The 24,497-nt window shown below is 41.4% G+C and overlaps 1 protein-coding gene across 1 annotated transcript in view; it reads right to left on the bottom strand.

Moving 5' to 3' along the window:
• The window catches only part of SLO2 (slowpoke 2), a 525,845-nt gene that overhangs the window by 296,189 nt on the left and 205,159 nt on the right, over nt 1–24,497 (bottom strand). The window contains exon 3 of the mRNA XM_068227345.1: nt 13,198–13,297. Coding sequence (XP_068083446.1) covers nt 13,198–13,297 — 100 coding nt within the window. The remainder of the gene's footprint in view (nt 1–13,197; nt 13,298–24,497) is intronic.

Here is a 24,497-nt window from a genome sequence, read left to right as displayed (position 1 = left end):
AATATTTTATACTATGTTTTATACTAGTTCTGGAAGACGACTATTTTGTGCAGATTTTTCAATAGCAATGCGGTGCTGGACTATTTACTTGCTGATCTCATATTTGGCAACCATTTCTTTTAATTATTATCTCCCTGGTGGAGAATTTGGTGCTGTAAAATCTTGTTTCGAGCTCTGTAATCAAATGTAGAATCCTTGTTATTCTATTGGTCATGGAGACCACTTTTTCGTATAATGATAGCTTTAATATCTAGTCATGCTATTCCAGTTTAATATCGGTCTGGCTTGGACCAGCCTTCAAACTTAATATATAACTATTTCAGATACTCTGAATTTTTTGTTAGCTTTCATAAGACTTTTATTAACTTGCGCACATCCGGTGGCCATTTTAGGCTCAAGGACATGTGTACACTGTTTGATCTTAAAGCTTAGTTATTGTTAATGTTCAAAATCCTTCAAAATATTTATTGTTATTTTTTCGAATATTATAATAAATGTTGTCACTGCTGATCCCTTACTTTGAAAACCTACTTTGGGATTTCCTAGTTTTCTCCAAATCCTATGTGCCTTATATTCCATTCCATGGAACCAATATTTTATAGTTTTATAAGTTTAACATCCACACCACCAATCAACAGGAACATAAGATTCAACAAAATTCTGTGATTTATCTACAAAACTAAGAATTTGATAACAATGTTTACATATAATGGCGGAAAACACACAAGAACTTTTGCACAAAAGAAGATCACAATGAGAGGACATAGCTCTTCAAAGAAACTTTTCACACAAATATCTTTATATTTTTATTGTTTTATAAATTTTTTACGTACTGATGATGATCCAAAAAATCGAAACATGTCTATGCTTTAAACTGTCAATGTATTAATGTTATTTGCTTTTAAGTCCCACTAACTAATCTGTTACCGTTTTCTGAGACGCCGAGGTGCCAGAATTTTATCCCGCAGGAGTTCTTTTACATGCCAGTAAACCTACCCACACGAGGCCGACGTATTTGAGCATCTTCAAACACCACCGGACTGAGCCAGGATCGAACCTGCCAAGTTGGGGTCGGAAAGCCAGCGCTTCGACCGTCTGAGCCACTCAGCCCGGCAATCCATGTATTAATTTTAGAGTTAACAACAATGTGTATTGAATAGGGTGGATACATTTCTTTTAATTATAAGAAGACGATAACAGAGTATGGCAGTGATTTAAGTAGACTGAAATACAGATAGTAAAGATAGCGCCGCTGTCAAAAGTACTTCTAACGTGACAGCAGAATGCGGTTATGGACGGCTATTTCTCCAGGGTCTCCTGGACGATGAGGGGTTTCCAAGATCTTGATCCTGTGGAGGTGGCTTCAGTTCCATCAATGACCAAAGCGGATTCTGATTAAAGATGATACAGTACGTGCCTTCACGTTAACTTGAAATTCTTGAACCGTACTAGCTTTGGGATGATGGGCTGAATTCCAGCGTAGTACTTTCCTCTCGTGAGCTGTGTCGTGTTCCAATAGTCGCACAAATCCCTGTAGACCTACTGCTTGACTTCGTGCTTCAAGTTTGAATGAGATAGCGGGATGTAGAGACGGTCCCAGCTGGTCTACGATCTCGTTCGTCCTGGTAGTGGTGGTGCCGACGAAGGAGAGATACAAAGAGATAATCATCTCCTCTTAGCACTAATCAGATGAGGAAATGTAAGATGCCTGACTGTTCGAAATGCAGGTATCGATACAAGGAAGGATACAGTCCCAAAGAACGAAAGAACCTAATAGTGTGATGGACGTGAGAAAGTGTTGAATGCGAGGAACATACAAAACTTTCTTTCTTAATTTTACAATTTGCTTTTTACATCGCATCGACACAGATAGGTGTTATGGCGAAAATTGTACAGGGAAAGGCTAGGAGTGGGAAGGAATTGGCCGTCGCCTTCACTAATGAGTATGTATTTGGGTATTCAGCCGGAAAGCTTGTTTGATCCTCCATAGCTCCGCCAACAGCTGTCATAGATAGCATAGGTGTCACTGAAGAGACATACTAGGGAAGTGAGGTGTGAGGTGGTTTCCAGTTGCCGTCTGCATTGCTGCTAACCTCACTTATTTGCTATTACGCTCTTAACTCTATACTCCTTCTGCGTGCAGGTGCTACCTTCGCCGATTCTCGTCATACTGTACTCTCCTCACTTCTACAACCTGGGGCTCTCTACGTCACTATGACTTCAGCCGTCTGGAATCGTCTTACGATACCTGTGACCGAGCTCGATAGCTGCAGTCGCTTAAGTGCGGCTAGTATCCAGTAATCGGGAGATAGTGGGTTCGAGCCCCACTGTCGGCAGCCCTGAAGATGGTTTTCCGTGGTTTCCCATTTTCACACCAGGCAAATGCCGGGGCTGTACCTTAATTAAGGCCATGGCCGCTTCCTTCCAATTCCTAGGCCTTTCCTCTCCCATCGTCGCTATAAGACCTATCTGTGTCGGCGCGACGTAAAGCAAATAGCAAAAAAACAAAAACAAAAAAAGATACCTGTGTTCGTGAACTTTCTATACTCGCCATGTAAAAGATCAACCCTATGCTTCTAAAATATCGGTGGATGCAGAGTGGGCCTCGGCCCACAGGTGGCCACGACTCTACCGTGGCTCTACGCCTCTGCATTCGGGAAATGGGACAGGGCTGGCCTCAACCGTCGGTTGTCCTGAGAATGGTTTTTCGTAGTTTTCCATTCTCCTGCACTAAGGCAAATGCCGGGACATGTCCTAGTAATGGGCGCCAACCCTCTCACCTCCTCCGTGCATCTCCTTCACCGTAACAAATCTCCCGGCCTGAGAGACGGCGTTACCGTCTAAGAGGCCCGCCTCCCCCTTCAGGGGAGGACTGAAAACATTTTAGTTGTAGCAGTTCTAAAAATCAGTTCAGTTCTGACAACGGCGTGGTTCTGGAGAGATGGTTCCTTCTTTATGCACTGACTTTATATTTTCACTACCTGGGCCCTTGTTCAACACGGCGTAGATGAACAAAGACTTGACATTTATATTTTGGTCTGAGTATTAAGTTCTCACAGCTATCAGCCTTTTGAAAGTACGGCTTGTTATTTACATTCATTTCAGCAGCTCTGTAAGCCAGTCATCTACGAGTGTTTATTATACTATCTCGAAATTTATGAACTTTCTCAAGAAGCATATTAATGTCACGTGGTTAACGAGCCTTTGCATTATTTTGGTTACCTAACTGCGAGTGCACATGTGAACTATGTTCCTTTACCTTATGCTTTGTTCAATTCCCCGGGACGGTTGCTTCGATTCATGTACCTGCCCTGAGTTCCCATTATCGGGTTCTTTCTTTTTTTAATATGGTTCGCCACTTCTTGTTATTGTTATTCGAACTTTTTATCTGAGATTTGATGTCTTGCCGACTATTCAAGTAATGTGTGGCTGGTACATTGCATCTTGGTCAGTGATTTGTTGTATTAATGTTATTCCGTGTTGCTCTCTTAACTTGGTCCTCTTAATTGTGTATTTTATTCTTGCCATAAATACGTGTTATATGCTGAGTTGTTTGAAACGTTTTTCTATTATCTTTTGTCAATAATGTACTTACCTCGGAAAACTTCTGCTTGCCCAAATACTTCCACGATCCTAGTTAATTCCTATTATTATTATTATTATTATTATTAATTGCATCCGGGAGATAGTAGGTTCGAATCCCACTATCGGCAGCCCTGAAAATGGTTTTCCGTGGTTTCCCATTTTCACACCAGGCAAATGCTGGGGCTGTACCTTAATTAAGGCCACGGCCGCTTCCTACCAACTCCTAGGCCTTTCCTACCCCATCGTCGCCATAAGACCTATCTGTGTCGGCGCGACGTAAAGCCCCTAGCAAAAAAAAAATTCCTATTATTTACGTTATCGTCGCTCTTGGTCGGATGGACATTAATTTTTTCTTATTGATATTCACGAGTATTATTATCTATTTATTAAAAGAGTTTACTAAAACAGCTTTGGCAAATCCGTTCGTCCGTTCTACTGGACCGATTTGCTTCTTTTCTGTTTTATTTTCTCCAGAATTACCTGGAGGTGAATCATGAGACATTGATAGGTTTGTAAGTTCAGCCAACTTTGAGTAATCATAAAATCAAGTCATTAAAAGATCACTCCAATAATTGCAGGCGAAGACTTACCCTAACCCGCAACACATCCTGTACTTAGCAGGTTGCTAAGCGACTAAATCTTTTATTCTGATATATGTGATTTTCATCCTTAGTAATGTCATTGCATGCAATCATGTTTGATTACTATCTTTCAAGTCAGAGAATACACTTCCGATGATCATGAAGAATACTATTCTGTGCTAGATACTCTTTGATTCTCTGACCTTCCCCAGCTTCTAAATATACTCAACAGATAGCAGAACGTTCCTAATAAATTACATTCTGTTAAGAGAAAACCGTCTACGTACGTACAGGCGGGAAGGTATCAAGTCGACTAGCCTTCTGTATGACCATTAATAACGTGCAAGGACAAACTCTTGAAAAAGAGGATAGTCTACTTACTTGATCCAGTATTTTGTCACGGAAAATTGTATGTTGCACTAATTCGAGCAATATCGTTTGAAAATGTTAAGATCCAGATTCACTCAAATGGTCGAAGTTCAAAGAATATTGTATGGAGAGAAGTGTTATAAACTACATCATCGGTATTAAATGGTCATAAAACTATTGAAAAGTCATCTCCGTACAGGCCATGAAGGCCCCTGGAGGGGTGGAAGGTAAAGGCTTCCACCATCCGTAACCTCGGCACTTGGTGCGGTAGAGTGTTTAGCTCTACGCCAGGCTGCCTTTTCCACCAGGAATTAACCTGGTACTCATTTCTGGTGTAGGCTGAGTGAACCTCACGGCCATGTGCACAAAACTATTGAAAAGGACAGGCAAAACAGTATGCCTACGAAAGGCATATCAAGACGAGGTATCTGACCTATTTATAAGGAATGCTGCGAAGCAGTACGGGTCCTCTAGTTATTATTATATATATATAATTCGCTGGGGCCATCAAGGACCACGTTAAGTTTTGTTGCATTTGCACTGAACTTGGCCTTCTTTAGAGCCCAAATTTCCCTCATTCTTTGCGAGTGGGCCTGCTTACGCTCCTCTGTCCAAGGGGCACCGTGTCTTCTCTTCGGCTGCTCGTCTCGGTTTAGCCCGTTCGTCAACATTTTCTTGCGGAAGAGATCTCTGTTAAGGGCGTCTTCAGCTGAGATATGTAGCATTTCAGGTCTTCTTTGGTATTTCTAAACCAGGGAATTGTAGTTTTGGGGTTTGAATAAAAAAAGTGAAAGATTTCTTTAGTTAACTTTCTTCCGTCCATTCTTTTCAGATGACCGTAAAATCGTGCCCGTCTTTTTCTGATTGTGTCGGTAATTTTCTCTATTTTGCTGTAGACTTCCTTGTTGGATCTCTTTTGATGGATTCCATTTCTGTACTTTGATCCCAAGATTCCTCTCACAATTTTGCATTCTCTTTTCTCCAGTTCTTCAAGGAGTCCTTTGTTGGCATTTAGAGACAGGGTTTCGGCTGCATATAGAACTACTGGCTTCAGAACTGTTTCATAGTGACGTATCTTGGTGTTTTGGGAAAGGCAATTTGTTGTAGATTGTGCGGGATGTTTGGTAGGCTATTTCCAGTTTGCCCTGAAGTGCTTCTTTGTCCAGTCCATTTTTCATGATGATCTCACCCAGGTATTTGAATTTGTCTACTCGGGTGATGTCCCCGTATTTTGTATGGAGTTTTGGTGGAGCCTCTTTGATGTTAGTCATTACTTCTGTTTTCTCAAACGATATCTGCAAACCAGTTTGTTCGGCAATTTCCTTTAAAATTTCAACTTGAGCTCTAGCGGTTTCTATGTCGTTTGAGAGAACAGCAATATCATCGGCAAATGCTAAGCAGTCTGTTGCGATCCCCTTGGATTTGGTTCCTATTCTCAATGGACTGTAGTTGGTTTCCTGTAATCTCACCCGCCAGGTTCTGATGATCTTTTCAAGAACACAGTTGAAGAGTATCGGGGATAGCCCATCACCTTGTCGGACTCCTGTTTTGATGTCAAAGGAATGCGAGAGACATCCGTCGAACTTCACCTTGGATTTTGTATCGGTCAGGGTGGCTCTAATTAATGCCAGCAGTTTCAAATCAACTCCAAATTCATTTAAGATGTTTAGCAGGACTTCCCGGTCAATGGAGTCGTACGCTTTCTTAAAGTCCACAAAGACAGACACAGTTATTATTATTATTATTATTATTATTATTATTATTATTATTATTATGATCAACTCGCTGAGCTAAAGGCAACTTACCACAGTCTCTTCAACACCTACCGCATTACATTATCTTCAGTTTAATTGCATTTGGTCTCAGTTATCTGAGATTGAACGGGACTTACTTTAGATCTGTTGTTAATTAATGTTGACATTTTGGAGAATTGGAAGTTTACTTCTTCGGTAGAAGAGATTCTGTAGTTCTGACTCGAATGAGAGTGGGAACACTTTTACCGAACTGTAGTAGTAAGAAGAGTAGTTTGTAAAGAGGGAGAGAGAGGGAAGGAGTGTTAAAGAGCACTAATGAAGAGAGACAGCGATGTTCACCCGTTGAGTCTATTTACTCGGTTAAGTTGTGAGCATCTTCCCATTGCCTGTCCTCTCAAGAGGTTCGTTACACAAGATTTCCTTCCTCATTGTGTCTTCCGACGGAAATGTGAGGTCTACGACCTCTCTCCCCTGTCGGAAATTGACGTTCTTAATTTCTTGAGGTAACTCCTTAAGAGGTACCAAATTACTTCCTACATTATTACAAACTCGCGGCTTCATACTACTTCACTATTCTAGCGGTTATAATGACAATCTTGATAGGTACTGCATGCTGCGTAGAATAAGTCATTGTGAAAAGAAATGATGATAATGATGATGATGATGATGATGATGATGATGATGATGATGATGTTTGTTGTTTAAAAAGGACTAACAGCTAATTTATCGGCCCGTATTGGTAAGAGGTGCAATGAAATGAAATGATAATTCAAAATTCAAAATGTATCCGCTGACTAGAATCTAAAACGACTGATGATTTAAAAAAAAATGACCATCAATCCAAAATGCCGAGCTGAGTGGCTCAGGTGGTTGAGGCGCTGGCTTTCTGATTCCAACTTGGCAGGTTCGATCCTGGCTTAGTCCGGAGATATTTGAAGGTGCTCAAATACGTCAGCCTCGTGTCGGAAGATTTACTGGCAAGTAAAAGAACTCCTGCAGACTAAATTCCGGCACCCCGAAGTCTCCAGAAACGGTAAAAGTAGTTAATGGGACGAAAAGCAAGTAACATTCTTATTATAAAATCCAAAACAGTCAGTGAATCCAATTCGCAATGCCTTATTTTCTGGGATGGTGCTTGTTGGCCGAAGGGGTCCAAAAACCAGGTCACTTAAGGGTACTAATCACTGGCAAAGTAGACCCATGGTGTTCCTCATATAGCGCTACTAATCACAGGTAACGCGGACCCTTCGTTTTCCATACATAGTGGTACTAATCACAGGTAATGTAAACCCATGGTGCTCCTTCACGAATGAAACTCACAGACCCATGGTATTTCTTACATAGTGGTACTAATCACAGGTAACGTACACCCATGGTGCTCCTTCACGAATGAAACTCACAGACCCATGGTATTTCTTACATAGTGGTACTAATCACAGGTAATGTAAACCCATGGTGCTCCTTCACGAATGAAACTCACAGACCCATGGTATTTCTTACATAGTGGTACTAATCACAGGTAACGTACACCCATGGTGCTCCTTCACGAATGAAACTCACAGACCCATGGTATTTCTTACATAGTGGTACTAATCACAGGTAATGTAAACCCATGGTGCTCCTTCACGAATGAAACTCACAGACCCATGGTATTTCTTACATAGTGGTACTAATCACAGGTAACGTACACCCATGGTGCTCCTTCACGAATGAAACTCACAGACCCATGGTATTTCTTACATAGTGGTACTAATCACAGGTAACGTACACCCATGGTGCTCCTTCACGAATGAAACTCACAGACCCATGGTATTTCTTACATAGTGGTACTAATCACAGGTAATGTAAACCCATGGTGCTCCTTCACGAATGAAACTCACAGACCCATGGTATTTCTTACATAGTGGTACTAATCACAGGTAACGTACACCCATGGTGCTCCTTCACGAATGAAACTCACAGACCCATGGTATTTCTTACATAGTGGTACTAATCACAGGTAATGTAAACCCATGGTGCTCCTTCACGAATGAAACTCACAGACCCATGGTATTTCTTACATAGTGGTACTAATCACAGGTAATGTAAACCCATGGTGCTCCTTCACGAATGAAACTCACAGACCCATGGTATTTCTTACATAGTGGTACTAATCACAGGTAATGTAAACCCATGGTGCTCCTTCACGAATGAAACTCACAGACCCATGGTATTTCTTACATAGTGGTACTAATCACAGGTAACGTACACCCATGGTGCTCCTTCACGAATGAAACTCACAGACCCATGGTATTTCTTACATAGTGGTACTAATCACAGGTAACGTACACCCATGGTGCTCCTTCACGAATGAAACTCACAGACCCATGGTATTTCTTACATAGTGGTACTAATCACAGGTAACGTACACCCATGGTGCTCCTTCACGAATGAAACTCACAGACCCATGGTATTTCTTACATAGTGGTACTAATCACAGGTAATGTAAACCCATGGTGCTCCTTCACGAATGAAACTCACAGACCCATGGTATTTCTTACATAGTGGTACTAATCACAGGTAATGTAAACCCATGGTGCTCCTTCACGAATGAAACTCACAGACCCATGGTATTTCTTACATAGTGGTACTAATCACAGGTAACGTACACCCATGGTGCTCCTTCACGAATGAAACTCACAGACCCATGGTATTTCTTACATAGTGGTACTAATCACAGGTAATGTAAACCCATGGTGCTCCTTCACGAATGAAACTCACAGACCCATGGTATTTCTTACATAGTGGTACTAATCACAGGTAATGTAAACCCATGGTGCTCCTTCACGAATGAAACTCACAGACCCATGGTATTTCTTACATAGTGGTACTAATCACAGGTAACGTACACCCATGGTGCTCCTTCACGAATGAAACTCACAGACCCATGGTATTTCTTACATAGTGGTACTAATCACAGGTAATGTAAACCCATGGTGCTCCTTCACGAATGAAACTCACAGACCCATGGTATTTCTTACATAGTGGTACTAATCACAGGTAATGTAAACCCATGGTGCTCCTTCACGAATGAAACTCACAGACCCATGGTATTTCTTACATAGTGGTACTAATCACAGGTAATGTAAACCCATGGTGCTCCTTCACGAATGAAACTCACAGACCCATGGTATTTCTTACATAGTGGTACTAATCACAGGTAATGTAAACCCATGGTGCTCCTTCACGAATGAAACTCACAGACCCATGGTATTTCTTACATAGTGGTACTAATCACAGGTAATGTAAACCCATGGTGCTCCTTCACGAATGAAACTCACAGACCCATGGTATTTCTTACATAGTGGTACTAATCACAGGTAATGTAAACCCATGGTGCTCCTTCACGAATGAAACTCACAGACCCATGGTATTTCTTACATAGTGGTACTAATCACAGGTAATGTAAACCCATGGTGCTCCTTCACGAATGAAACTCACAGACCCATGGTATTTCTTACATAGTGGTACTAATCACAGGTAATGTAAACCCATGGTGCTCCTTCACGAATGAAACTCACAGACCCATGGTATTTCTTACATAGTGGTACTAATCACAGGTAATGTAAACCCATGGTGCTCCTTCACGAATGAAACTCACAGACCCATGGTATTTCTTACATAGTGGTACTAATCACAGGTAATGTAAACCCATGGTGCTCCTTCACGAATGAAACTCACAGACCCATGGTATTTCTTACATAGTGGTACTAATCGCATGTAACGTACACCCATGGTGCTTCTCACGTAATGGTACTAATCACATGCAAACTCATGGGTCCAAACCCATCAGCCAATGATCGCCCCTTTTAGTTGCCCTTTAAGACAGGAAGGGGATACCATGCGTGTATTCTTCTTTTGCGTCCAATACACACATCAGGTGTGACAAGAAAACAAGTTCACTAGTTCGCAAAGTTAGAGAGAAATAATAATGCAATTCGTATTTAGTGAAAGAAATAAAGTAAATTTCGTGCTCTCATTGACACCTGGATTTGGTGAAGATCATTTTAAGTACACTTCACCGTTTAAACAGAGTTTTAATTTCTTTAACAATCTTAGATCTACAACACGGCCTGAAATTTAATTTGAAATTCAGAGGCGGCTACTCAATCGGCGAATTAAATGTAACGTTGCGTTACTTGAAGCATTTATCCTGTTTAGAATGTTTAGTTACAGTATTTCAGTGTTTCTCTCATTTGAATGTGTTTGAAGGGGTTGCTTTACCACTTGAAAATAAGACAATCACCACAACCACCACCACCAAACTCTACAGGCGTTGGTCAACAAAGAACACTTCCATTATTGTTTCATATTAATGCTTCCGTTGTCCAGCAGATATCTCCAAAAATAAACAAATTACAATCGAAACGATTTTAACGACTCCGAAGGGACCACCAATTAACGGTCGTTATAGGCGACAGCTCCACAAATTGGTTGTAACGACTCCGAAGTGACCACCAATTAACGGTCGTTATAGACGATAGTCACACAAACCCGTTATGACGACTCCGAAGGGACCGCCTATTAACGGTCGTTATGGGCAACAGCTCCACAAACCGGTTATATCGACTCCGAAGGGACCGCCTATTAACGGTCGTTATAGGTGATAGTCGCACAAACCTGTTATAACGACTCCGAAGGGACCACCAGTTAACGGTCATTATGGGCGATAGTCGGACAAACCGGTTATAACGACCACGAAAGGCACCGCCAGTTAACGCTCGTTATAGGCGATAGTCGCATAAAGAGGTTATAACGACTCCGGAGGGACCGCCATTTAATGGTCGTTATAGGCGACAGCTCCACAAACTGGTTGTAACGACTCCGAAGGGACCGCCAATTAACGGTCGTTATAGACGATAGTCACACAAACCCGTTATGACGACTCCGAAGGAACCGCCTATTAACGGTCGTTATGGGCAACAGCTCTACAAACCGGTTATATCGACTCCGAAGGGACCGCCTATTAACGGTCGTTATAGGTGATAGACGCACAAACCTGTTATAACGACTCCGAAGGGACCAGGTAACGGTCGTTATAGGCGATAGTCGGACAAACCGGTTATAACGACCACGAAAGGCACCGCCAGTTAACGGTCGTTATAGGCGATAGTCGCATAAAGAGGTTATAACGACTCCGGAGGGACCACCATTTAATGGTCGTTATAGGCGACAGCTCCACAAACTGGTTGTAACGACTCCGAAGGGACCGCCAATTAACGGTCGTTATAGACGATAGTCACACAAACCCGTTATGACGACTCCGAAGGAACCGCCTATTAACGGTCGTTATGGGCAACAGCTCTACAAACCGGTTATATCGACTCCGAAGGGACCGCCTATTAACGGTCGTTATAGGTGATAGACGCACAAACCTGTTATAACGACTCCGAAGGGACCAGGTAACGGTCGTTATAGGCGATAGTCGGACAAACCGGTTATAACGACCACGAAAGGCACCGCCAGTTAACGGTCGTTATAGGCGATAGTCGCATAAAGAGGTTGTAACGACTCCGGAGGGACCACCATTTAATGGTCGTTATAGGCGACAGCTCCACAAACTGGTTGTAACGACTCCGAAGGGACCGCCAGTTAACGGTCGTTATAGGCGATAGTCGCATAAAGAGGTTATAACGACTCCGGAGGGACCACCATTTAATGGTCGTTATAGGCGACAGCTCCACAAACTGGTTGTAACGACTCCGAAGGGACCACCAATTAACGGTCGTTATAGACGATAGTCACACAAACCCGTTATGACGACTCCGAAGGGACCTAGTAACGGTCGTTATAGGCGATAGTCGGACAAACCGGTTATAACGACCACGAAAGGTACCGCCAGTTAACTGTCGTTATAGGCGATAGTCGCATAAAGAGGTTATAACGACTCCGAAGGGACCGCCAGTTAACGGTCTTTATAACGGATAATCGCACAATCCGGTCTTTCTTTGTTGTTGCTAGTAGTGTCATGTTTTAGACTGTCCACTTGTACGGTTAATTAACAGAGTAAAGTTAAAACTTCAAAAAAAACGTAAATAAAACAAGTCCTACATTTGCAATGCAGTATTTGTGGACTTCAGCTGAGCAGAATTTTGTTTCTAATCTGTACACAGTACGTATATGCAATAATATGCCAGCAAAATATACAATAATAAGTGAGGAAAGAAGTAGCAACAAGATAAATTTATCAATAATGTCGCACACGATCTTGGTTAATAAATGAGATGTTCTCTTTGTCCAACTAAATCGTAAAAATCGTTGAGTGGGTTACACCCAATCCCATTGCGATGCTGACGTTTGTTTTCCCTTTTCTAACAGCCATATTATGTGTGCTTTTTCTTCAATATTAAAAACTTTCTGTTTCTTATGCGAAATCTTCTTGACTTGACTGTTTAACAGACAGACAGATTTGAAATCTACAATCTACTGAAAAAAAAAAAGTTTGAAAATAAGCTTTACATTGTTGTCACCAATCCTAAAATAAGTAACAACAAGTCAACAATGGACGTTATAGCCGATACATTTATCCGAAAATGTGGAAAAATTCGTCGTTTTATCCGATATGTCGTTATAAGCGATGTCGTACTAAGTGAGTTTTTTCAATACACTCTTTATATAGGATTTATACGGGACCGTTAGACTTCGCCGTTATATCCAATATGTCGTTAAAAGCGATGTCGCAATAAACGGTCTCGGCTGTATTTCCGAAATTAACATAATCTGCAGAAACAATTCCTCTATCCTTTGATAAATAAACATGTATCCATGATAGTAGTAAACGTCATGTTTAATATGAGCTATTCGGTAAGTTTTGACAAGAAGAAATACATTTAAAAAAGTTTAATCAGTTTGGTTAAAGAAATACTTACCACGTGGCATACGTGGGTTCGGGGTCGGCCACAACTCGTACGATGTACAGCAGGCATGTTAGTAGCTTGAAGACGAGGTTAGCGATGCGGATACGGAGACCTGGAACAAAATATTTGAGTCAATATTACTTTCCACATCATCGCTATGGTCCTTAGAACAATTCTATGTATGTCCAGTCTTCAGCCCGAAGGCTGGTTGGATCCTCAACACCTTCACCATTAGCTGTCATAGATGGCATGGGCATCACTGAAGAGAAATACTAGGGAAATGAGGAATGAGGTAGTTTCCTGTTGCTATCCTCACTGAGCCAGACGTTGCTATTACGTATCAGTCTGCCAAGGCCACTGAAATGCATGCAACAACCGACCCTATGAGCAAAACTTTCACACCATTCATAGCAGGGACTGGCTGCATAAGGAATGACATTACTAGCATCGCTCATACGTCAATCAGTCTCATATTATCAAAGCCAAGGATGAGACTGAGACAGATAATCAAAGTAACAAAATTTCTCTAGCCCTTACAACAATTATACCTCATAACATTCAAAATAAACATACCATTTACGACAGTATGAACACTTTCTGATAATTCGTAGAAATGATAATATGTTAGTAAATATGATAATTGGTAATTGTTTTGTAATTTAATTAATTTATTGCTTGCTACATGATTTTCATCCCAATTACAGCTGCATTCTTTGTGATACAAAATCAAATTACAAATAATTATTACTTAATATTACCAAGTCTAACAAGCCCACCCTTTGTATGCCTGTCAACCAGCACATCCTAGGTTGAAATCAAGAAAGAGCTTCTTGACAACCACTGAAGCTCTTAAAGGAATACCACAACAAGCAAGAATCTCAATGTGGCGGGAAAAATGTCAACATTTGAGAGAATGGATGGTCCCAAAGGAAGAACTTCCTCCTGGACATTCTCAAAAGTGAACAACATGGAAGGCTCTCAATGGATTACGCTCCAGTACCACGAGATGCAAGACCAACCTACAGAAATGGGGCCTTCCTGTGGAGACAGTTTACTGCAAGTGTGGTACTAAGCAGACTAACGAGCATCTTCTACTGTGTCCTTCTTCTCCAGCCACTTGTACCATTAAAGATCTAATGAGGGCAACTCCAAATGCGCTTGCTGTGGCCAATTTTTGGTCAACCAATGTTTAAAATTTCCTGTTTAATTTTTGTCTCGTTTACTTTGTACTTCTGACACGATAAATAAATAAATAATACCAAGCCTAACTTAATTAACTCTTATCTAAACTAATCTAATGAATCTAATCCTATGTGTTTATTGAAAAACTCAACCACTTTAACTGCATATTAAAAGTACCAAAATTAAAACTGAACAATTAAGTATACACTCTACAGCATTAACATTTGGAAGTGCAAAAACTAATATTAAAGAATACATTGGTTATTAGGACATTAAAGGAAACTAATAAAGATGTGATTTTAGCTATTTTGCTTTACGTCGCACCGACACAGATAGGTCTTATGGCGACGATGGGACGGGAGAGGCCTAGGAATGGGAAGGAAGCGGCCGTGGCCTTAATTAAGGTACAGCCCCAGTATTTGCCCGGTGTGAACATGGGAAACCACGGAAAACCATATTCAGGGCTGCCGACAGTGGGATTCGAACCCACTATCTCCCGGATGCGATCTCACAGCTGCGCGCTCCAACTCGCCCGGAGATGTGATTTTAAAACTGGCAATGGTCCTCGTGAAGTGGTGATTAACAAAATATTGATTCTAGACTTCTGTAAGCTGTATCTGTTCCAGAAATTCATAAGAAACCTACTTACAGTGCAACGTGGCCCTACCGTTAAATTTAATAATTCCAGCTCTTCTAAAAAGTACTTTCCCCTGTAAAATTCGTGATAGGTGTGCAGACGTTCTCCGTTGGACGTTAACCTCCTCAGGATGGCCGATATGATGCTTTATTCTGACTGTGGGATCGATTATATAACCTTTGTTGCTGTCGTGAATTATTTTAAAAATATTGTCATGTTTGTACTGAAATCAAGAGCTTCACTTTTCCGAGGTGCACTGTTATAGATATTGCATGTTTATTATGTTCCAGTTCCACACGTAGAACTTTTACTCTTAAAAGTAGTTTATGTTAAATAATGTACAGTTAAGTTATGCACAATTGTGTATACTGTATGCGCATAGAAAGGATATTTGCCATGATTTACTTAGCACTGTTGTAATATTTTAGTCGCTTGAGACACACTGTTCAAATTGTTTCTGATCCGGCTACTTTCATTCATTTTACTGACCATATTTACCCAAGAATTCAGTGGCTGTGGTGATTAATGTTTCATGAGAAAGTACAACTGAGCAACCATCCTCTATTAACACTAATCAGAGGGCAAAAAATGGAAACAGACCGACACTTCAAAAATTAAGGTACCGGCCAAAGAAGAACAAGGGTCACGAAGGGCGTGAAAATGAAAGATTCTCTAGGATTAGCAAACCTAATACCGCCTGGGTCGGAAAAGAACAAGAGTTGACCAAGGTAAGTTGGATATAATGGATGGAAGCGAGGAATCTTCCACTAATAAGTGGAAGCAATACCAGGATTCAGCTAAGTGCCCCGTGTTCTCCAACCCACGCTCCCAAATTAAGAACCGTTGGGGTCCCTTATAGTCGCACCTTACTACAAGGAGGGGTTATCGTGGGTGTTATTCTACCGCCCCCACCCACAGGGTGACTCAAGAACTCACTCACAGAACATGATTTAAGTGGAATCACGGTTAATATTATAATATTTTTGAAATGTTATAGTTTTTACGTCCCACTTACTACTATTTGGATTCTGAGACGCCGAGGTGCCGGAATTTTGTCCTGCAGGAATTATTTTACGTGCCAGTAAATCTACCGACACGAGGTTGACGTATCTGAGGATCTCCAAATAACACCGGACTGAGCCAGGATCGAACCTGCGAGGCTGGGGTCAGAACGCCAGCGCCTCAACCGTCTGAGCTACTCAGCCCGGCTATAATAACTTTCATATGCCGTTCTATTGTACCACATGAAGTTGTAAATATATAAAACACCAAAATATTGCGTATGTTAGGTAGTTATGTTTCCAAGATAGCATTTACAGTTAATAATATTAATGATACCTTAAAATAAAATGCAGCTTCTTCTGCCAAGTGCTGAAAAAATTAGGATCAAATTTTGTACTTTATACAACGAGACCGTTGATTTAATCTTACGTTGTTGTGATTAAATTTCTAGTGTTGCTTTAATTCAGATCACAATTGGGACTTAAAATAATATCTGAAGTAGGCGAGGAAACAAAACCTCTGGAGAATGAAATTATCTATTTGATATGCATTTTATTTTTGTTGTATATTGCCAGACTGCTTACTACATTTCCACCTAACTGAATCCCTCCCCGCCACTTTATACCTTTCAGCAGATGATCCATGTACACTACGAACAGCAAAGGTGAAAGATTACAGCCTTGTCTAACCCCTGTAAGTACCCTGAACCAAGAACTCATTCTACCATCAATTCTCACTGCAGCCCAGTTGTCAACATAAATGCCTTTGATTTTAATAATCTACCCTTATTCCCAGTATTGTGAACATCGTTTCTTTCGGCACCGTGTCATATTTTTTACCTAGATCTACTAAACATAAACACAACTGTCTATTCCTCTGGTAGCATTTTTCAATTAATGGAGCATACTGAAAATTTGATCCTGACAAGACCCTCTGTGGTCTGAAACCACACAGATTTTCATACAACTTCCCCTCAAACAGTGATCGCACCCTCCCTTCCAAGATGCCAGTGAATACTTTGCTTGGTGTACTAATCAATGAGATGCCTTGATAGTTGTTGCAGTCCTTCCTGTTCCCTTGCGTATAGATAGGTGCGATTACTGCGTTTGTCCAATCTCAAGGTATCTTAACAACAAAATATGCTAATCTTACTATTCTATAAAGCCATTTCATCCCTGCCTTCCCACTATACTTCACCATTTCAGGTCTAATTTCATCTATTCTTACTGCTTTATGACAAAGGAGTTTATTTAACCATCCTTTTCACTTCCTCAAGCGAAATTTCACCAACATCATTTTCCTCCTCTCATGAGCTTGGTTGTTCGCAACACCACCAGGAAGATTTCCTTTTACGTTGAGAAGTTGTTCAAAATATTCCCTCCGCCTGTCAGGTGATTTCCAGTGATCTATTATGAGTTCACCTGAATTACCCAAAACACCATTTCCTATTTCCCTCCCATCCTTTCTTTATTACTGTCCAGAAAGTTTTCCCTGCTGCTTGACCTAGCCTTTCCAGGTTATTACCAAAATGTTACCACGACTTCTTTTTGGATTCAGCAACTGTTTGCTTCACTCTGTTTCTTTCATCTACGTACAGTTCCCTGTCTGTATCGGCCCTTATTTGGAGCCATTTATAATACTCCTCCTTTTTACGTTTACAAGCTGCTATTACTTCATCATTCCACCAAGATGTTCGCTTTTCTCCATCTTTACACACAGTCGTTCCTAGGCATTCCCTTGCTGCTTGTACTACAGCATCCCTGTATGCCACCCATTCTCTTTCTATATCCTGAACCTGCTTACTGTCCACTGTTCGAAACTTCTCACTAATCATATCCATGTACTCCTGTCTAATTTCCTCGTCCTGGAGATTTTCTACCCTTATTCGTTTGCAGACATATTTCACTTTCTCTACCCTAGGCCTAGAGATACTTAGTTCACCACAGATCATATAGTGGTCTGTGTCATCGAAAAATCCCCGGAAAACTCGTACATTCCTAACAGATTTCCTGAATTCGAAGTCGGTTAAGATATCGTCTATTATGGATCTGGTGCCCCTAGCCTCCCATGTGTAGCGGCGGATAGCCTTGTGCTTGAAGAATGTATTCATAACAGCTAAACCCATACTAGCACAGAAATCCAGCAAACGCTTCCCATTCCCATTATCTTCTATATCTTCCCCACATTTACCAATAACCCTTTCGTATCCTTCAGTTCTATTCCCAATTCTCGCATTGAAATCGGCCATTAGCACTATGCTATCTTTGCTGTTGACCCTGACTACGATATCACTCAAGCTTCATAAAACTTGTCAATTTCATCCTCATCTGCACTCTAATTCCTCCAACTGCCGCATATACCCACATAATTCGCTCATTTACGTGCCTAAGAGAAACTATGTTGCAATGCAATTGGTATTCCTGATAAACAGCCCTATTTTCCATTGCTTAATATTGCAAAGTCTCTTAAAAAATTCAATTCATTTCTTCATTTGTATGAATGCTATTCCTTGAAAGATTTTATTAAGGTGGTGAAACGACGGAAATAAGACACCAGGGCAATGTTAGCGGATTATTGCTTATGCTTTAAGATGAGTAATTCTCAAAGTCGCAGCAGCGCATCAAAACGACGCAACATTTCGACAGACACATTGAACATCTGAATGGCTGTAAGTACTTTTTATGAATATAATTATTTTATAGATAATTTTATACACTCGAATTTTATATTGCGGTGTTAAAACACATTTAAAAATAACATACCTAATTTGAATTTATTGAAATTCTTGTTCAAATTTTGAAATTTTTCGTTTTAAAAATCACACAAAGGGGAACGATAGAGAAAATTTGAATACAGATTTGGATTCTACATCCCTCAATATCTAAGCAGATTGTCTCATTATAGTCTATGTATTTCTTTTGTATATGATGAACTTTGCTAATTTTGATGACGTATCGATTTTCTTTTCATAGTTATAAAAAACCTGACGTGACCACTGATGAAGGGAATGGTTGACTTCCCGAAACATGTATGGATAAATAAATAGTTTTCTTTCATCAATAAGTGTATTGCTAGTTGCTTTACGTCGCACCGAGAGAGATTGTTCTTATGGCGACGAGGGGACAGGAAAGGTCTAGGAATGGGAAGGAAGCGGCCTTGGCTTTAATTAAGGTACAGCCCCAGCATTTGCTTGGCGTGAAAATGGGAAACCACGGAAAACCATCTTCAGGGGTGTCGACAGTGGGGTTCGAACCCACTATCTCCCGGATGCGAGCTCACAGCCGCGCGCTCCTAACCGCACGACCAACTCGCCAGGTAATAAATGTATTGACAAAGCGGATTCAAATATAACTATTTTAAATAGTTCTATAATACATTTCACAGACGTGGATTCATGACACTTTAGCTAGGAAGAATCAGTAATAATTTCCTTTGTAGCAGGAAAAGACTTCGAAATGCATATCAGTGTTTTGGTCCGGGAAGACGATAGCTGGGAGAAGTGCGTTTCATATTCGAAAAGTAAACTGCAATAAATACACGAGGAAGGAAGGAAGGAAGGAAGGAAGGAAGGAATGAAGGAAGGCAAAGTTTAATGAATTCTCTAAAGAATATAATAACAAGCTTTTCTGAATGCAGTACTGTATGCAGTACTATTATAATTCATTCCTTCAGGTTACGGATGAAACATAGCGTGTTATTCGAAGTAGAATTACAGAGGGAAGCAATGCATTTCTTAGGAAAATAATGAAAACTGAAAGTGAAGTGGGAGATTACATAATAATGTATTGCATAATTTATGGGCATTGCAGTCTGTACACTTGGAGAGAGAGAATCGATCTCCTCGTAACTTCGTGGCTCACTTGGCGGAAGATACATAATGTACAGGGTGGTCGAAAACAACGTGAACCGGATATATGAGATTTAAAGTGTTGGTCATACTGATACATATTTTATCGATATCCCTCACCGTTGGTCATTTTATCAGCTGCTGAAGTTAGCCAATCAGATCACTTCGCGGGCGAATTCAGATGGCCTTTGCGAGGCTGTGTTAAACATCTGCATGTGGTTAAAGAACAGCTTGAGAGCCATGCCGAGAAATCAGCAACGAGCACAAACACACCGCAGGTCTGATCCAATGGCACCGTAGTGTGATCTTCTCACCTGGGAGGTCCGTGTTCAAATCCCTCGCGTGGCGAAGTTTTTTGCGTTGATTGATGCTGTCAAGCCTGTCTTAAGGCGGGTATAGGTTTAGCAACACCCCCTCGCAAAGCCCACTTGAATTCACCCGCGAACCGATCTGATTATCTATCTTCAGCAGCTGATAAAGTGACAATGGCCCGAAATATCGAATTTTTTTATGAAATGACCAATTTTCTAAGCAGTGTTGCCAGGTATCCCTAAATTTCAAGAGATCTGATTTTTTTTGCAATATCCTACACCAGAAAACCCGAAAAAAACAGAAAACCCCCCGAAATTTCTTATAATTTAAATTGAATGGAAACAAATAATAATTATTAACTGTACATAATACATTTGTGTCCAAAACCTCTTTCCTCGTCTCACTTAGTGGCGTTTTATCGATAAGATCACTCGTTGGGTACTTCCCCGCATTCATTTTAGGGTCGAATTACGTAATCTCTCTCTTCATATTGAACTCAAAACTCACGCTTGACTGCATCCTTCGAAGAGAAATCCCCGACTCGAATTACGTGTTCACTCCCCTCTTATTGAACTCAAAACTCACGCTCGACTTCATCCTTCGAAGGGAAATCCCCGACTCGAATTACGTAATCGCCCTCCTCTTATTGAACTCAAAACTCACGCTTGACTGAATCCTTCGAAGGGAAATCCCTGACTCGAATTACGTAATCGCCCTCCTCTTATTGAACTCAATACTCAGGCTTGACTGAATCATTCGAAGGGAAATCCCCAACTCGAATTACATAATCGCTCCCCTCTTACTGAACTCAAAACTCACGCTTGACTGCATCCTTCGAAGGGAAATCCCCGACTCGAATTACGTAATCACTCCCCTCTTATTCAGATCAAATCTCACGCTTGACTGCATCATTCGAAGGGAAGTACCCGACTCGAATTACGTAATCGCTCCCCTCTTATTTAACTAAAATCTCACGCTAGACTTCATCCTTCGAAGGGAAATCCCCAACTAGAATTAATCGCTCCCCTTTTAATGAACTCAAAACTCACGCTTAACTGCATCCGGCGAAGGGAAATCCCCGACTAGAATTACGTAATCGCTTCCCTCTTACTGAACTCAAAACTCACGCTTGACTGTATCCTTCGAAGGGAAATCCCTGACTAGAATTACGTAATCGCTCCCCTCTTACTGAACTCAAAACTCACGCTTGACTGCATCCTTCGAAGCGAAATCCCCGACTCGAATTACGTAATCACTCTCCTCTTATTCAACTGAAAACTCACGCTTGACTGCATCATTCGAAGGGAAGTACCCGACTCGAATTACGTAATCGCTCCCCTCTTATTGAACTGAAATCTCACGCTAGACTTCATCCTTCGAGGGAAATCCCCAACTAGAATTACGTAATCGCTCCCATTTTATTGAACTCAAAACTCATGCTTGACTGCATCCTGCGAAGGGAAATCCCCGACTAGAATTACGTAATCGCTCCCCTCTTACTGAACTCAAAACTCACGCTTGAGTACATCCTTCGAAGGGAAATCCCCGACTCGAATTACGTAATCGCTCCCCTCTTACTGAACTCAAAACTCACGTTTGACTGCATCCTTCGAAGGGAAATCCCCGACTAGAATTACGTAATCGTTCCCCTCTTATTGAATTAAAAACTCACGCTTGACTGCATCCTTGGAAGGGAAATCCCCGACTAGAATTACGTAATCGCTTCCCTCTTACTGAACTCAAAACTCACGCTTGACTGTATCCTTCGAAGGGAAATCCCCGACTAGAATTACGTAATCGCTCCCCTCTTACTGAACTCAAAACTCACGCTTGACTGCATCCTTCGAAGGGAAATCCCCGACTCGAATTACGTAATCACTCTCCTCTTATTCAACTAAAAACTCACGCTTGACTGCATCATTCGAAGGGAAGTACCCGACTCGAATTACGTAATCGCTCCCCTCTTATTGAACTAAAATCTCACGCTAGACTTCATCCTTCGAGGGAAATCCCCAACTAGAATTACTTAATCGCTCCCCTTTTATTGAACTCAAAACTCACGCTTGACTGCATCCTGCGAAGGGAAATCCCCGACTAGAATTACTTAATGGCTACCCTCTTATTGAACTCAAAACTCACGCTTGATTGTATCCTTCGAAGGGAAATCCCCGACTCGAATTACATAATCGCTCCCCTCTTCTTGAACGCAATACTTACGCTTGACTGCATCCTTAGAAGGGAAATCCCCGACTAGAATTACGTAATCGCTCCCCTCTTACTGAACTCAAAACTCACGCTTGAGTGCATCCTTCGAAGGGAAATCCCCGACTCGAATTACGTAATCGCTCCCCTCTTACTGAACTCATAACTCACGTTTGACTGCATTCTTCGAAGGGAAATCCTCGACTAGAATTACGTAATCGCTGCCCTCTTATTGAATTAAAAACTCACGCTTGACTGCATCCTTGGAAGAGAAATCCCCGACTAGAATTACGTAATCGCTCCCCTCTTACTGAACTCAAAACTCACGCTTGACTGCATCCTTGGAATTTAAATTCCCGACTAGAATTACGTAATCGCTCCCCTCTTACTGAACTAAAACTCACGCTTGAGTGCATCCTTCGAAGGGAAATCCCCGACTCGAATTACGTAATCGCTCCCCTCTTACTGAACTCATAACTCACGCTTGACTGCATCCTTCGAAGGGAAATCCCCGACTCGAATTACGTAATCGCTCCCCTCTTATTGAACTGAAATCTCACGCTAGACTTCATCCTTCGAGGGAAATCCCCAACTAGAATTACGTAATCGCTCCCATTTTATTGAACTCAAAACTCATGCTTGACTGCATCCTGCGAAGGGAAATCCCCGACTAGAATTACGTAATCGCTCCCCTCTTACTGAACTCAAAACTCACGCTTGAGTACATCCTTCGAAGGGAAATCCCCGACTCGAATTACGTAATCGCTCCCCTCTTACTGAACTCAAAACTCACGTTTGACTGCATTCTTCGAAGGGAAATCGCCGACTAGAATTACGTAATCGTTCCCCTCTTATTGAATTAAAAACTCACGTTTGACTGCATTCTTCGAAGGGAAATCCTCGACTAGAATTACGTAATCGCTGCCCTCTTATTCAATTAAAAACTCACGCTTGACTGCATCCTTGGAAGGGAAATCCCCGACTAGAATTACGTAATCGCTCCTCTCATACTGAACTCAAAACTCACGCTTGACTGTATCCTTGGAAGGGAAATCCCCGACTAGAATTACGTAATCGCTCCCCTCTTACTGAACTCAAAACTCACGCTTGAGTGCATCCTTCGAAGGGAAATCCCCGACTCGAATTACGTAATCGCTCCCCTCTTACTGAACTCATAACTCACGTTTGACTGCATCCTTCGAAGGGAAATCCTCGACTAGAATTACGTAATCGCTGCCCTCTTATTGAATTTAAAACTCACGCTTGACTGCATCCTTGGAAGGGAAATCCCCGACTAGAATTACGTAATCGCTCCCCTCATACTGAACTCAAAACTCACGCTTGACTGTATCCTTGGAAGGGAAGTACCCGACTCGAATTACGTAATCGCTCCCCTCTTATTTAACTAAAATCTCACGCTTGACTGCATCATTCGAAGGGAAGTACCCGACTAGAATTACGTAATCGCTCCCCTCATACTGAACTCAAAACTCACGCTTGACTGTATCCTTGGAAGGGAAATCCCCGACTAGAATTACGTAATCGCTCCCCTCTTACTGAACCCAATACTCACGCTTGACTGCATCCTTGGAATGGAAATAACCGTCTAGAATTACGTAATCGCTCCCCTCTTACTGAACTCAAAACTCACGCTTGACTGCATCCTTCGAAGGTAAATCCCCGACTCGAATTACGTAATCACTCTCCTCTTATTCAACTAAAAACTCACGCTTGACTGCATCATTCGAAGGGAAGTACCCGACTCGAATTACGTAATCGCTCCCCTCTTATTGAACTAAAATCTCACGCTAGACTTCATCCTTCGAGGGAAATCCCCAACTAGAATTACTTAATCGCTCCCCTTTTATTGAACTCAAAACTCACGCTTGACTGCGTCCTTCGAAGGGAAATCCCCGACTAGAATTACTTAATGGCTACCCTCTTCTGTCTGTTAGGTCATCAGCCCAGAGGCTGGTTGGATCCTCAAATAGCACCACCAAAGGTTATGCGGTTATAAGAAAACCGCAAAAACCAATGGCAGCACCAATATGAGGCGTACTAGGCAAGACGAGGAGTGAGGTAGTTTGCCATTGCTTTCCTCACTGGGTCAGAAAGTGCTATTGCAGCACG

This window comes from Anabrus simplex, chromosome 4, assembly GCF_040414725.1.
Source record: "Anabrus simplex isolate iqAnaSimp1 chromosome 4, ASM4041472v1, whole genome shotgun sequence".
Classification (NCBI taxonomy): Eukaryota; Metazoa; Arthropoda; class Insecta; order Orthoptera; family Tettigoniidae; genus Anabrus; species Anabrus simplex.
Note: the sequence above shows the minus strand (reverse complement) of the source record. Positions and strands in the feature narration are given on the sequence as shown.